Source organism: Candidozyma haemuli (assembly GCF_002926055.2).
Source record: "Candidozyma haemuli strain B11899 chromosome Unknown E_2014730914, whole genome shotgun sequence".
In the NCBI taxonomy this organism is placed as follows: Eukaryota; Fungi; Ascomycota; class Pichiomycetes; order Serinales; family Metschnikowiaceae; genus Candidozyma; species Candidozyma haemuli.
The window spans coordinates 761,419-776,227 of record NW_020289903.1 but is presented as its reverse complement, the minus strand read 5'-3'; the positions used below and the strand labels follow the sequence as shown (position 1 = coordinate 776,227).

General features: G+C 46.2%; 6 protein-coding genes across 6 annotated transcripts; 2 read left to right on the top strand and 4 right to left on the bottom strand. All coding sequences in view use genetic code 12, as the record gives it.

Annotated features, from left to right (window-relative positions):
* Window positions 1–530: 530 nt before the first annotated feature.
* On the top strand, window positions 531–1,562 carry MDH1-3 (malate dehydrogenase; the record flags this gene model as incomplete). The annotated part of the gene is made up of 1 exon (XM_025487155.1): window positions 531–1,562. The coding sequence occupies one exon, from the start codon at window positions 531–533 to the stop codon at window positions 1,560–1,562; it is 1,032 nt and encodes a 343-aa protein (XP_025340603.1).
* A 47-nt stretch (window positions 1,563–1,609) lies between these two features.
* On the bottom strand, window positions 1,610–3,280 carry CXQ85_003512 (uncharacterized protein; the record flags this gene model as incomplete). The annotated part of the gene is made up of 1 exon (XM_025487154.1): window positions 1,610–3,280. One exon carries the CDS (start codon window positions 3,278–3,280, stop codon window positions 1,610–1,612), a length of 1,671 nt encoding a protein of 556 aa, XP_025340602.1.
* A 1,636-nt stretch (window positions 3,281–4,916) lies between these two features.
* On the top strand, window positions 4,917–6,146 carry CXQ85_003511 (uncharacterized protein; the record flags this gene model as incomplete). Its single annotated transcript, XM_025487153.1, has 1 exon — window positions 4,917–6,146. The coding sequence occupies one exon, from the start codon at window positions 4,917–4,919 to the stop codon at window positions 6,144–6,146; it is 1,230 nt and encodes a 409-aa protein (XP_025340601.1).
* An 83-nt stretch (window positions 6,147–6,229) lies between these two features.
* HIS4 (trifunctional histidinol dehydrogenase/phosphoribosyl-AMP cyclohydrolase/phosphoribosyl-ATP diphosphatase) lies at window positions 6,230–8,812 on the bottom strand (the record flags this gene model as incomplete). The annotated part of the gene is made up of 1 exon (XM_025487152.1): window positions 6,230–8,812. The coding sequence occupies one exon, from the start codon at window positions 8,810–8,812 to the stop codon at window positions 6,230–6,232; it is 2,583 nt and encodes an 860-aa protein (XP_025340600.1).
* A 1,096-nt stretch (window positions 8,813–9,908) lies between these two features.
* On the bottom strand, window positions 9,909–11,705 carry PEX5 (Pex5p; the record flags this gene model as incomplete). The annotated part of the gene is made up of 1 exon (XM_025487151.1): window positions 9,909–11,705. The coding sequence occupies one exon, from the start codon at window positions 11,703–11,705 to the stop codon at window positions 9,909–9,911; it is 1,797 nt and encodes a 598-aa protein (XP_025340599.1).
* A 1,456-nt stretch (window positions 11,706–13,161) lies between these two features.
* On the bottom strand, window positions 13,162–14,490 carry CXQ85_003508 (uncharacterized protein; the record flags this gene model as incomplete). The annotated part of the gene is made up of 1 exon (XM_025487150.1): window positions 13,162–14,490. One exon carries the CDS (start codon window positions 14,488–14,490, stop codon window positions 13,162–13,164), a length of 1,329 nt encoding a protein of 442 aa, XP_025340598.1.
* Window positions 14,491–14,809: the final 319 nt, after the last annotated feature.

Here is a 14,809-nt window from a genome sequence, read left to right as displayed (position 1 = left end):
CCAAACCATCCATTTCCCTTTCCCCTCTACAACCACCCTCCTCACTCAAACCACCCCTTTAACTAACCCCCGAATAGCCACCATCTTTCCACTTTCCTCCCTTCCTTCTCCCACCACTCCATCTTTCCACATTTTCCACATTTTCCACCTTTTTCGCAGCCACTGCCCCTCAGCCGTTTTTCACCACAAAGTCTCCCCCTCCAACCACCTCCCATATAAACCCACACCCTTGCCTCCCAACCCTTCCAAACAACTATAAATACCCCCAGTCCCCCAATAACTTGACCTCCTTTTTTTTATATGTTTTCTTACATCCTCTCCCTCCCTCTGCCATTACCTGGCCTTCGTCCTCGGTCCCACGGGCCCTCCCAGTGAGGGGAGTGCATGCCATGTGACGTGTGTAGCCCGGGGACCCACCCCCCTCCACCGCACCGCGAGCCGACTATATAACGACCGATTACCCAGATCTCCATATTTTCCATTGGTTCAGTAGAACGTGCTAATACTAATAATATATCCCTTGATCCAGAATGACTAAAGTTACTGTTTGCGGCGCTGCCGGTGGCATTGGCCAGCCTCTTTCGCTTTTGCTCAAATTGAACCCTAGAGTGTCTCAGTTGTCTCTATACGATATTGTCAATGCTAGAGGTGTGGCTGCTGACTTGAGCCATATCAACACGCCTGCTGTGGTCACTGGCCACCAGCCTGCGAATAAGGAGGATAAGACTGCTGTGGTGGACGCATTGAAGGGCTCAGACGTGGTTATTATTCCAGCCGGTGTGCCCAGAAAGCCTGGTATGACTAGAGCTGACTTGTTCAACATCAATGCTTCCATTGTGCGTGACTTGGTGGCTAACATTGGTAGAACTTGTCCAAACGCTGCTATTTTGATTATTTCTAACCCAGTCAACGCTACTGTTCCTATTGCTGCTGAGGTTTTGAAGAAGTTGGGTGTGTTTAACCCTAAGAAGCTTTTTGGTGTCACTACTCTTGATTCCGTGAGAGCCGAAACTTTCTTGGGCGAGCTTATTGGCGAACAGCCACAGACTTTGAAGGGTAAGATTTCCGTCATTGGTGGCCACTCCGGTGACACCATTGTTCCATTGACCCACATTGACTCGGCTATCGCTGCTAAGGTCGATAAGCTTTCTGCTCAACAATATAAGGAATTCGTCCACCGTGTGCAATTTGGTGGTGACGAAGTCGTCAAAGCCAAGAACGGTGCTGGTTCTGCTACCTTGTCTATGGCTTACGCTGGTTACAGATTCGCCGAGTCGATCTTGGAGTCTATCTCCGGCCCAGGCTTCTCTGTCAAGGTTCCAGACTCTGCTTACGTATACTTACCAGGCTTGCGTGACGGCGCTGACTTGCAGGCTCAGTTGAACGACGTGAGCTTCTTCTCTGTGCCCGTCCACTTGCTTGCTGGAGAGATCCTGTCCTACGAGGATCCATTGAAGTTTAAGATCACCGACGGAGAGAAGGAGTTGGTGAAGGTCGCCTTGGGCGGCTTGCAACTGTCTATAGCTCAGGGCACCAACTTTGTGGCTGGCTCCAAGATTTAGTGCTAATACTACGGACTGTTGAATTATAACATTACATTCATTTCAATCTAATGGTAGATTCCATGTGCTCTCCGCTCTTCTACCATTCTCCAAAACATGGGGCCTGTCTTGGCTCTCCAATACTTACCTGTAGCCATCATGATGAGGAATGTTCCAAGACAGAAAAGGCAGATAAAAGCAGATGCAATAAAGGTATTCTGCAATCCAGTATTCTGGACCCACGGCGTGATACCGTAACTCACTGCAAAGCTCATGAGGTTTCTTATCACCACAACAGCACTGATGGCTTCTCCAGATATTTCATGATAACAGTCAACCACATAAGTTATTGCATTAACACAGCCAATGATACACAAACCAGCAGTGATACCAAAGCCAATAATAACACCTATCCAGTGAATGCCATGGTAGGCACCTACGCCCCAAAGAATTAGGGAACTAGGTCCCAAGATCATATAAAGAATTAAAGCCCATAGACGGTCTTCTGCTTCAGACACACCGCCTCTCTTCCTGGCGATCTTCACCTTTAACCAATCGACGACCCAGCCGGCGTAGAAGTATAAAAGAACTGTGAAGATGCAAGGTGAAATGTACGCTAGCCCACACATAGCACTGGAGAAGTTATATGGTGGAGCACTGAGTACCATTGCTTCTGTAGCATTAAGTACAGTGTACCAAATAAGGGTTGAGCCATAGAGGAAGCCACCCCAAAGGACTATTGGAAAACGAAACATAAGGAAAGTGGTTTTAATGAACTGCCACATAAGGAACTTCTTCTGGATTGCAGACGTCACTGAGAGTTTCTGGATGAACGTCTTGGGAGGGCTATACTCCAAAGCGTTATCTACAGAAACTAATTCTGCCTGGTTACCAACGTTAGTGATGGCTGTAAGCTGTTCTCTATCCGAGCTCAGGGAACCAGAATTGACTGTCACCACCGTATGGGTCTTTTCCCATTGGCCTCCAGAAGTCACCACCGCTAATGTTCCAGAAGCGTTTTTTGCAACCTTGAGTTTCCTTTCATAAGTCGTTTCTTCCATAAAAAAGAAGAGAAATACAAAACTGGTGCAAGCAAAAATAATCGACCAGAAAATAACCCATCTCCAGCCTCCAACATCAGTGTCTGCAGAGTTCTGGTTAATAAACCCAGCTACCAAAGGAGCAATATAGTTTGAGGCATAAAGCGAAACAGCATAAATACCCATATACGTTGCTCTTTCATGCTCAAAGTACAACTCAGAAATGGAAAGCTCAGGTAAAGCTTCAATAGGCGAAGTGAATAAACCAGCAAGGATCTTCGAGGCAATCCACTCTCCATTGGAAGTAACCCATGGCTGCCATAAATTAAACATGCCTCCTCCAAGACAAGAAATAAGATACACGGGTCTCTTTCCAATTTGCAACGCCAAAGGCTGAAAGAAGATATTTCCAAGACCCATGAACAAGAAAGCGTACCCAGTGCCAGCATTGAGATTCGCCAAACTGATACCAGTGCCCTTGGATATTTCAGGCAAAATGGAATAAATACATGTACCTGGAACTCCAAGGGCAAAAGTGTAAAGAACAATACAGAACATATGAAGGTTCTTTCTTCCTCGAGACCAGTTCAACGGGTCGTTTGGGTCATCGGAAGGTGTGGGAATAAGAATAATATCTTTCTTGGTCTTACTTTCATCAATCAAGTACCCGGTGCCAGGCACCACGCTATAGTCTATCATTTTTGTTTGATACAATTTGAAAGTGGAATTGTCTCTGTTTTATAGCACAAAAGGGCAATTCCCGTTACCACTATCGTCTCCAGCCCAATTCGTCTCTTATCAGGCAGTTACGAGCTCTGCCATATCTAGTAGGCATATCGGCTACTACCGTTTTTGCCCCATTATTTCTCGATGTACTCGAGGAAGTGTCAAGCCAAGACCTACGAAGACAGTTACAGAACCGGTGAGATTAGACGTGCTCCAATTTGGTATTCTTGCGCTTATCAATTGCGCCTATTATAGATAGTGGAGTAGGACAAAGGAGGTTGCACAATCAGCTAGAGTTACTTTTTTGACAACTATCAAAGCCAGGAATGTTCTCCTGAATTCCCCTTTATCTAGTATCAACCCCAGCAAAGTGTACCAGGGCTTGTCAGGTACTAGAACCCGCCTTGTCGTGTAGTATAGCCGCCTCACAGTAGCCTCGGCTATCTGTCATGGTTACTAATTATGTTTCGGCGGTATCAGCACCCCAAGGGATTCTTTAGGGGTGATAAGAAGAGATGGGATGATAAGGTTGCTCTGACGTTGAGTTTTGCTCTATTCTCTGCTTCTTTTGTTCCTTAAATTTATGTTTTTGGCTGCAAATGGTGGAACGTGGCCAGCCAATGAATGCACAAGAAACGCTTCCATGTCACAATATCCATCCACAGCAACGTGGAGATCCAACGTAATCTTCTTTGCAGTGATCAATGCACTTTTCGGCTCGGTTTCCCAAAAGTGATGTCTAATCGGCAAGCCTGAAACAGCCCAAGAGTCACAGAAGCACAAAAGAGTGGATTATATCTCAAAGACGTTACGAGATGCTTTTCAGTAGTTTTTCTCGGCTACCGGAAAAATTTAAGGTTCTTTAGTACTTTGCTGTGTTCCTAACCATCAGCAAGATTTAGACGATGTAGGTTCTTATCTATGGCTAGTGCCTCGGAAGAGGTACACATGTAACGCTACAAATGCTGGAAAAACCTGGAAAAATGAAACACACAGAGGAGAGACAGAAATGTGGTTCAAGGCCAAGAAATTTCCAAACTGGCCCAAAAGGAACATTCTGTGGTTCCATCCACCAGTCTCTTCCATCACTGGTAAAGTACCACTCCATAAGCCCTACACCATTATCCCATACAACTTTCATGCCCTAATAGACCAATTCCCAGTTCTTTCACCTTCAAACCACAACTTCCAACCATACTAACCTCCCAAAGCAAAAACCCCCAAACACCCACTTTTGTGTTACCGTTATCATAAGAACCGTTATCCCATACTTTGGGTGCGACATGCCAAAAAGAGCCCACCCAGCAGCACCCAACGGCCATGGAAAGTTCAGAAAAACACCAGAAAAGCAAAGCATCAAAAACAACCAATGCCTTCCCTTTTCACTAACTGGTCCCTTTTTTCCACCAATTTCCCAAGCCATTCCTTTCATCCCCACCGATCGGAAGTAAACTATCTCCGCAGCGCTACCCCAGATTTTTCACACATCGGCCTTTCACGTGTGTTTTGCGCCGGCTGGGAGAGCCTACCCCAAAAAGGCAACCCTCCACTTGAAACATCCCAACGCCTGTTCTTTTTTTTACTTGAATCCCAGGTGATACTATTTCCAATGAACTCTTTGGATACTTTGCTCGAGGAACTCGTCATTCCTCACGACGGAAACTCTCTTCCTGATATCAATGGTATAGTGGCTGGCTTTACAGACTCCAAGAGGACCAAGTACCTTGCTGCTAAGGGAGTGAAGCGGTTTGACAAGTTGGACCCGGTGACTACGGATACTCGTCTTGCGTTCTTTTCTTGTACAAAGACCATCACTGCCATGGCGGTGTTGCAGCTTTATGAGCGTGGGGTTATTGATTTGGACGCTCCAGCGAAGAACTACTTGCCTATGATCGGAGAGATTGGGCTTATTGAGCCTGGCCAGGTGGACGATGAAACGGGTGAGTTTAAAACACCTCCAAGGAAACCAGAAAATGATGTTACGGTTCGCCATTTGCTTCTTCATACCGCTGGCTTTGCCTATATGTTTACTGATCCAGATTACTTCAATATTGTCATGAACAAGCATAAGGAACACACCGGCGCTACGCCTTCCTTGCGTATGTTCGCTACAGACGTCATGCCTTTGGTGTTTGAACCAGGTACGCTGTGGAGATATGGCCATTCTCTGGACTGGCTTGGTTTGGTCGTGGAGAAAGTCAGCGGCAAGAAGTTCTCCCAATACCTTCAAGAGAATATCTTCGACCCAGCGGGTCTTAAATCGTTTACATTCCGTATAGATGACGAGGAGAGGTTGGTCCCTATCAGCATGAGAAAGGACGATGGCACTTTGCGTGTATTGAGAAAGAAGCCTGTTCCACATAAGCCAAGCATCGATATGGGTGGCCAGGGCTGTTTCGGTACCGTCGGTGATTTCTTACAGTTCATGAGAATCTGGCTCAATAAGGGTCTTTGCGTGGAGACTGGTGCTCAGATTTTAAAGAAAGAAACAGTAGAGTACGCTATCCAGACTCATTTACCTGAAGGTGTCCATGTGGAGCTCGATACTGCCATGACTGGCGAGGCTCCCTCTGACTTTGTCCCAGATAATTTTACCCTTACAGGCTGTGCCTATAACATGAATGACTTGCCAACCGGTAGACCTAAGGGCTCGATTTACTGGGCTGGTTTGGCCAGTTTGTATTTCTGGGTTGATTTTGAGAACGACCTCGCTGGTTTCTTCGGATGCCAGATCCTTCCTTACCTCGATTCCCCTTGTCTTGTGGGTTACATTAGATATGAGCATGCTGTTTACGAGTTGTTGCGAAAGCAAAAGGAAGCCATCAAGGGCAGACTTTGATTTTGGCATATTTAAATACATTTTTTCTGCATTGCAGCAGCTCTATGAATAGTATGGACAGAATATATGAAAAGCAGACTTGTTTAGTGTAAGCCCAACTTATCCATTCTAACTTGAACGGCGTTTCTGTGGGCCTCCAAGCCTTCCACGGCTGCTAGCGTCATGACGGCCTTACCAATACTCTTCAAACCTTCTTCAGTGACATTCTGTGACGTGATGAACTTCTGGAATGTAGCAGTGTTCACACCAGAGTATTGTCTGGCGTAACCGTATGTTGGCAAGGTATGGTTGGTACCACTGGAGTAGTCACCACAAGATTCTGGCGACAAGCCACCAATGAAGACAGAACCAGCATTTTCAATTTGGCTTGGAACGTAAGAATCAGCATTCTCGATCTGCAAGATCAAGTGCTCTGGGGCGTATTGGTTACTCAAGGTGAAGGCTTGTTCGTAAGTATCAACAAGCAAAGTACAAGAGTGAGCCAAACACTTGGCAACAATCTCCTTTCTAGGAAGAGCGTCAGCCTGTCTGGCCACAGCCTCTTCGAACAGAGCAAGCTTAGCATCGCTCAAGCCAACACCAAGAAGAATGACTTGAGAGTCCACACCGTGCTCAGCTTGAGACAACAAGTCAGAGGCAACAAAGTCAGCATCAGCGTCTTCGTCAGCAATAACTAGCACTTCAGATGGACCAGCAGGCATATCAATAGAACACAAAGCTTGAGTGTCGTTCTGAACATGCATCTTGGCAGCAGTGACAAACTGGTTACCTGGGCCCAAGATCTTGTCACACTTGACAACGCTCTCTGTACCGTAAGCCATAGCAGTGACAGCCTGGGCACCACCAGCCATAACAATAGCAGATGCACCAAGCTTGTGAGCGACATAAACCACCTCAGGAGTCAATTTACCAGTAGCACGCAGTGGAGGAGAAGCGAGAACGATGTTTTTGCAACCAGCGACCTTGGCTGGAGTACCCAACATCATAGCAGTAGAAGGCAAGACGGCCGTACCACCTGGAACGTACAAACCAACGTTTTCAATAGGTTTAGCGAAACGAGAACAGTAGACACCAGGAGAAGTCTCAACGGTCATGACCTCTTCCTGTGGTAGCTGGGCTCTGTGGAACTTTTCGATATTTTGCATAGACAAGTCAATTGCCTGTTTCATGTCTTCGGTAATGTCCATCAATTCAGCTGGGAATGGAGCTTTAAGAACAGGTTCGTTCAACTCGACACCGTCGAATTTGGCAGTAAGCTCGACCAAAGCCTTATCACCATTCTTTTGGACGTTCTCAACAATCGGAAGCACCAACTTCATGATATCAGAAGTCTTCTGGTTAGGTCTGGTCAAGGCCTTCTTGATGTCGTCTTCAGAAGCACTAGAAGCTCTGATGATCTCCATTTTGTACAGTGGTTGGGCTGGCTCTTCAGGAACCTCCTGCTTTCTCTTCTTGGCAGCTGGCTCTTCAAGGTATTGTGGCTTTGCGTCACCCTTTCTTCTAGTAACCTTCATCGACTTGATATCCAAGTTTCTCTCGATATCAGCCAAAGAAACACCATGCTTGACAGCCCAGGTCATGGCGAAGTAGAACAAGTCAGCAGCCTCCCAGGCGACTTCCTTGGTGTCCTTCTTCTGGCCAGCCTCAATAAGCTCGTCCAACTCCTCCTTCATTTTAGCAATGAGCAAGTTGTCATCGCTAAAGAGTCTTTTAGTGTACAGCCCTTCAGGAGCATTGGCCTTTCTCTGAGCCAAGGTGGCATCCAACTTTGGCAAGCCAGCGCCGTTAGCATTAGAGTTCTCTCTGAGCTCACCATCCTGGAAACAAGTGTAGTTGGTTTCCAAGTGGCAGAAGCCGTAGCCAGTTCTAGGCTCAACCACAAACTTAACCACATCGTTATCACAGTCCTTCTCCAACTTAACAAGCTTTTGCGTAGCACCAGAAGTCTTACCCTTGTACCACAATTCCTCTGGTCTCTTTCTGGATTGGTAGACGCCCTGGCCTTCAGCAATGGCAGCCTTAATAGAAGCCTGCGATGAATAGACCACACCCAAAGCAGTATAAGAAGGAGCTGGGGTGGTGACAAGCGTCGTATAAAGACCGTCTGGTCTGTCAGTGGTCAAAGTAGCGACGAAAACAGACGAAATAGAAATCTGAGCACCAGAAGCTTCGGTAGCCAAAGTCAACTGGTCAGTAGGCAACACCAAAGTGTAGCCCTGGGCGGCCAACTGTTGGGCCTGTTCTTGAGACACCTGAGCCTTCAAGAAGACCTCTCTGTTGCCCTTCTGTGATAACGTTTTCAATGTCTCTTGTTCCAATGCTTCGCTGACCACCAATGAGGCCAGCGACTGGAGAACTTCCTGTGGAGCCAGAGAGTCAGTTTCCACGGCCAATCTGGCTGGCGGCACACCAGCACCAGTGAATTTAGCAAATTGAGCGGTATTGACAAAAATCTGAGAAACGCCCACGTTCAACAAGGCAATGGCCTCGTCCACAGAAGCATCAGCGGTAGAAGCATCCACCGATACAGTTATGGAAGAAGGAAAGCTAGAAAGAAGGTACTTTTCAGGCTTCACAGCAGAAAAAGGTAAAAGCACTTTGCCGGTGACAGCAAAAGCAGCAGCATCCTCAGGCGTGCTAGCAAGTGGTAGCACGGGAAATGTCATGGATGTGGTTGGTGAAAATGTAACGCTCAAGGTTGACTTTTCATTATTTTTCAGCCAAGATAGATAAGATATGCGCGGCCTCTGAGTCATCGAGACTCAGATTGGACAGAGGGAGAGAAAGAGGGACAAAAAGAGAGTGGGTCAGGGAGAGAAGAAGAGTGTTGTGGGAGTACTTTAGGGAGCTGTTTGGTTTTGGATTTGTGTTTTTGGGGATTTTGGGTGGTGGTTTTGGAGGAACTTGGGGCCTTTTCGCAGCCATGGGTTGGTGATGAGCGCCAAGATGGAAGCCTGCGACCAAGAAACCGTTGGAATCTTTGAAGGGGATGATTTAAAGGCATAGAGGATGAGGTGAATAAAGAGCATTTGGAGGTCTTTAGAATTTGCGTCTTTTTTGTTTTTCTTGTTGTCGAAGGGATTCTTAGTCTGGTACTGAGGTGAGGCCTGAGGACCCTCTGGATCACTAGAGGCCATTCTAGGTAAGTGCCGTTTATATTGAAGTTCAATAGTGATGGGTTTTATAGAGCCATGCAAATAATGTTGATTATGGGTCTTAGGGTTCTTTTCGTTAGAAACGTTGTCTGGATCAATGGGTTGCCTTGTGACTGGGGTAACCCAATTAGCAGCCAGTGATCTCACCATGAAGAGTAGCGAGATCTTTTTTAGTTCCATGGTATATTTGAAAGTAGGTCATTCTTTGGAAAGTGATGTGAGGGCATGTTTATTTTTTGGATTTCGGCATTATAGTGGTCTACGGAATTCCTATAAGTGTTCTTGATTTTATAACTTTTGTATGGAGAGGTAGGAAAAGTAGAGAATATCAAAAGCAGCCTGAAAAATCGAAAACTGACAATAAACAAATTATTTTTGGATAGACCGAAATCTTAATCTTCAAAGATCCACATAATTAAATCTCTCTTTAAAAGGGCCTTTTTTGTGTAAGTTGTTGCTTGTTCTTCTTCCATCCTCAGTGCGTCTCTGGTATCACCTACTAATATCCTGAGTGCGTCTCTGGTATCTCCTACTATATCTACATTCGCAAGATTATCCCTAAATTTTTTTTTTTTATACTCATGCATTATTTACTGGCTTCGCGTCATTAAAAGTTGAACTCACCTCTGAACTGGTCTAAGTTCATTCCAGGTTTCACGAGCTCAACCAAATCTCTTCTGTCCATGGCAATGAACGATCTCTTCAATGTCTCCATCAAGGAAGACGACTGGTTGTGACTAAGGGTGGATTCCTGACCTTCAACTTGATGCATTGCCAATCCACTAAGCAAGTGCTCGGCTGCCTCCTTGTAGCAGCTGATGTTGATGCACGACACACCCAAGTTGTATCTGGCACGGACAAAGGTTGGTCTAAGCTCCAACGCCTTAAAGTATGCATTGACGGCCTCCTCTGAACGGTTCGAGTTGGCCAAAGATGCACCCAATCTGTTCCACAAAACGGGGTCATCTGGTCTAATTGAAAGAGCCGCCTTGAAGCAGTCGATAGTCTTGTCAAAGTCCTCGTTGGCGTAGAAGAGCACACCGAGACCCATCTGCACATCGGCGTTCATGTTGGCCTGTTCTGGCGACAACTGAGCAGCCTTGATGAACAATTCAGTTACTCTCTTGTGCAAAGTGAATCTGTCCTCATCAGAAATGGTTGGGTTTTCTTGACGTGCCTGTTCGGCGATAACTGGGTAGGTGGTGGCGATCCAACGCTCCAAAGTAGCAAAAGCAGCGTTGTCGTAACCTTCGTTAATGTAAGAAATGGCCAAAGTCATCAATGCCTCGGAGTTTTCTGGGTTCAACTCAAGACACTTTTCAAGAGCAGTGATACCGGCAACTTCCTTTTCGTTTTGAGTTTGAACCTCACCAAGCTTGAGCCAGGCCTGGACGTGGTTTTGGTCACGGTTGATGGCAGCCTCGAAAGCCAAGGCAGCTTCTGACAACTTGGCACCGTTCTCCATCAACTGAAGACCAATCTGGTATGGGTCCTCGGTTTGAGGCAAGTCAATGAACTGGTTCTGCTCGGCAGATTCAAACTTGTAGTCACCGAAGTGAGCTCTAGTGGAGGCGTACTTGGCGAAATCTCTTTCCCACTGCAGCATGCTGGCAGGGTAAGTCTCGCCCTGAGAGTTCTTAAACTCTTCGTACTGTTGAGAAATAAAGTCATTTTCAATGGACTCCAGGTTCAACGAGTCCCACACTTCCTGAAATGTGGCCTGGTACTTATCGTCGATAACTGGATCGGCTTCAACATCTTCTTGTTCAGCCGTGGCCACCTCTTCGGCAGCCAGAGCGTCTGCGCTGAGCTCCTCGATCTCCTTGAACTGGTTATCCCAATCCACAGCAGTTTCTTCAGCCTGAGCAGGCTGTTGCTGCTGCTGCTGCTGTTGCGAGGTTCCAGCCATAGTGGAGCCCATGCCCATACCCATCATAGGTCTATAACTCATCATAGGCATTCTGTTCTGTTGCATGTGGTTTTGCTGTTGTTGGTGTTGAGGAGCCTGGGAGAACTCAGACGCCCACTGGGCGTTATTCAAAGTTCTAGGAACGGCACCCTGGGACTGGGTATGGCTATGGACAGGTTGGGAGGACTGGGCATTAAACTCGTTTAGCCAGTTCTGTTGGTTTCCAGCCTGAGGCTGCTGAGGAGTCTGTTGGATTCTGTTGAGTTCATGGCGCATAGGTTGAAACTGGAAAGGCGAAGGCGAAGGGGACCCGCCACCCATGAACTGGTCCAAATCACGCTGGTTCATCATCTTGTCATTCTTGAACCCCTGGTTGGCCACCTGACCAGGCTGGTTCGTTTGCCGTTGAAGAGAACGGTCTTGTTGAGTGTGTTTGTTGAGCTGGGCCACGGCATTTCCATTAACGGAACAGTCGGCACCGCCAAAAAAAGACATGATGTAGGATTAGTTGATCTGGGGAGGTGGAAGAATTATGGGCGGTAATAAATAAAAATCGGAATTAGCCGCAGGGCGTGGGGGAACACACGACGACCAGGGAAATATAAAGAACTTCTGAACTTTTGTTCTGCCAAAAAAAAAAGGGTAAAAAGTGTCAGGGGTTGGCTGACTAATGTGACTTTTTTCGGTTTTTTTCCGATCTGTGACTCTGGGGATCCGCTGCTTCTTATATAGTCCTACTGCCTCGGGTGTGGAGAGATCCTTTTTTCACTACCACCGAGGCAAAAAAGCATAGGGAAATGGGAAAAAACGTCACTCTTGGACGCCCCCCATGTTTCGGTATGTGCACTACCTGGCCATAGTTAACCCTCGCGCTGATTTGTGTACTGTGCTTGTGATAATGGAGAGGAGGGGTGGGACTGGGAGATAGTAGAGGGAAGGGATATGGAGGGTGATTTGGGTGAATTTGGGTGGTTTTGGAAGGGGGAAAAAAGAGGGGGTTGGGAAAGCCAGGGGAGTCACGTGGGGGCTTATTTTCTGGATTTTGGGTGGAAGAAGGTGTTTTGGCGGAGGGTTGGTGGAGGGTTGGTGAAGGGCTATATGGATGGAAGTGTGCTGCGAAAAATGGGAGGGAGTAGTTGAGGGAGTGAGGGATGGGTTGGGACAGTGGTTGGTTGATTTTGGGGAAGGGGGTTTGGGGTTGGAAAAATATGGAAAAATGGGGCAGAATGGGGTAGTTTGATTGGTGGGTTGGGGGTTTGTGGTTTGTAGGTTTGTGGTGGATTGGTTGGGTGAGAATCGGAGGAACACCGAGATGGAGATAACCAAGGGGGAGTGTAGTAATGAGGTTAGGGCGGTGGTAAGAGGAATTAGATGATGTGATATGGGGACATTGCTTCTGTTTTGTTTCTTTCTGGTTTATCCAAATATGAAGTCTCTGCTTTGTGGTATGTATTGAGGTGTTATCTGATAAAGGTGCAGTGATTGTGCAACAAAGGCACTTTTGTGGTACTGAAGAGGCATCTGTAGATATGGACAATGGAAGAGGTGTAGAAGAGCATTCTTTTGGGAAACTGTTCAATAAGACTGAAATATCCGCTCGTGTTCTTCGAAGGCCGGTTCATTGGTCACTGGGTTGAAGCGTTTATAGGGAGCCCTAGCTTGGTAATTCGGTAAACTTCAAGTCTTTCAGAATCTCCTCTTGCATTTCTTTCCAGATCGAATAGACTGCAAAGGAAGAAAATCTACATGGCATCGGCCTAAGCAGTACTGCTTTAGTTTATGCTAAATGTAACTATTATCTTGAACATCATAACCCCATCAATTACCATAACTCACCTCTACCCCTACATCCCTACAATGTCAATTCCTAAAACATCGTAATAAATACTAACAACTATTTCTCTTTAGAACAGGTAGAACCAGCAAACCCGCTTCCTTCGTAAAATCATCATCACCACTCCACTTCCTTTCCTCCACTATCACATTCAAGCTTGTTGCAAAGCTCATCCAATTCCCGAACACTCTCGTTAGTCAGACCACCCAAAAACGCTGGGTTTACCATTCCACCTCTCTTTTCTTCAAGAGCAAAATGATCCTTAACCATATCTCTGACGAGACCCTGGTAATACAAGACCCCTCTTTCTTTCTGGGGGTGCAAAAAGCCAGAGGAGTAGATTCCCTGGTTCAAGTTCTTCTGTGTCAACTGGCACAAATTGAAATCTTCCAATTCGACCAACTGCAAGAAATCCACAAATTCGGTCTTTTCGTCCTCAGGAAGACCCTTCTTGGTGTAAATGTCATATTGCAAAATCGTCCTGGTAGCACTGATTGGAAGCACTCTAATTGAGTACCATGCTGGCGAGTAGCAGTTGATACCGTTGGTGGGGTACAAGTAAACCCACAAGCCGTTGAATTCACCACCAGGGTTTCTCTTTGGCTCTGGTTTCTTTGTTTCAGCCTTTTTCTTGCCGAACCCAAACCACGAGGATTCCAGCTCTGGCTCCTTCTCTTCCTTTGGCTCGTTTCTTACAATCTCAGCATAGTGACGACAGTATCTGGTTTTAGGCACCACTTTGTACGTTTCCATTCTGAAAGCGGTGTTCAAACCTGGATGGGCAGTTGGACAGTGGTAGCATTCCTGGTATCCGTCCATCAAGGTCTTCCAGTTGAAGTCGCCGTCCAATTCATAGGACATGTGGTATTCGTAATCGGAAAAATCGAATTCACTCATTTCGGCTGTAACACCTTCAAAGAACTCCTCAAACTCCATAAACTGTTCTGGGTCGTTACAGAAGTTAACGAAAACCAAACCCTGAGGAGTCACATGGGTCTTTATTGGAAATAAAGAGTTTTCAGACTTTTCAAAGCCTTCCACGTTATCAAACTTAGGTGCTTTGGTTAATAAACCATCCGAGTTGTAACTCCAACCATGGTATTTACATCCAACAACAGTAGAAGAACCCTTTTCTTTCTGAACAACAGGGTAAGCACGGTGACGACAGACGTTATGGAAAGCTCTCAATTTACCGTCAGTCTTGGATTTGATAACGAAAAAATTGATACCGGTAAAGTTGAATGAGTAGTAATCACCAGCTTTCTTGAATCTCGATTCGTGGATACAGAACAACCAAGATTTGTTGAAAATGGCTCTTTTTTCCAATTCAAACACCTTGTCTGACGTCCACCAGGAAGCTGGAAGAGTGTGTTCTCCAGGCAAAAGGGACTCCTTTGGGTCGTCCATTGGAGGAGCAGCAGGCTTGGAAACTTGAGCAGTAGCCATGATATATTGAAGAGTAGTAGAGTCTGAAGAAAGAAAACCAACTGGCGTGGTCCCGCAAAGCAAGCCATTATATATATTAACGATTTTTTCTTATTTTTTTGTATTTTTTGCAGCCATTCTTATCGGGCCCGCAACACATTACCAGTTTTAGCAGCCAAACCCTCTTAATGATAATGGGAGGCACGGGTGCACATTCGTCAATTATTCCGTCAAGATAGTCGCTTATGCGGCCTGCCCCCCACTTTGACACCAGCTATTCCGCCCATTATGGCTTATCATTGCGTAGGGAAAAATGCTTATCTATTTCCCCACGATAGGC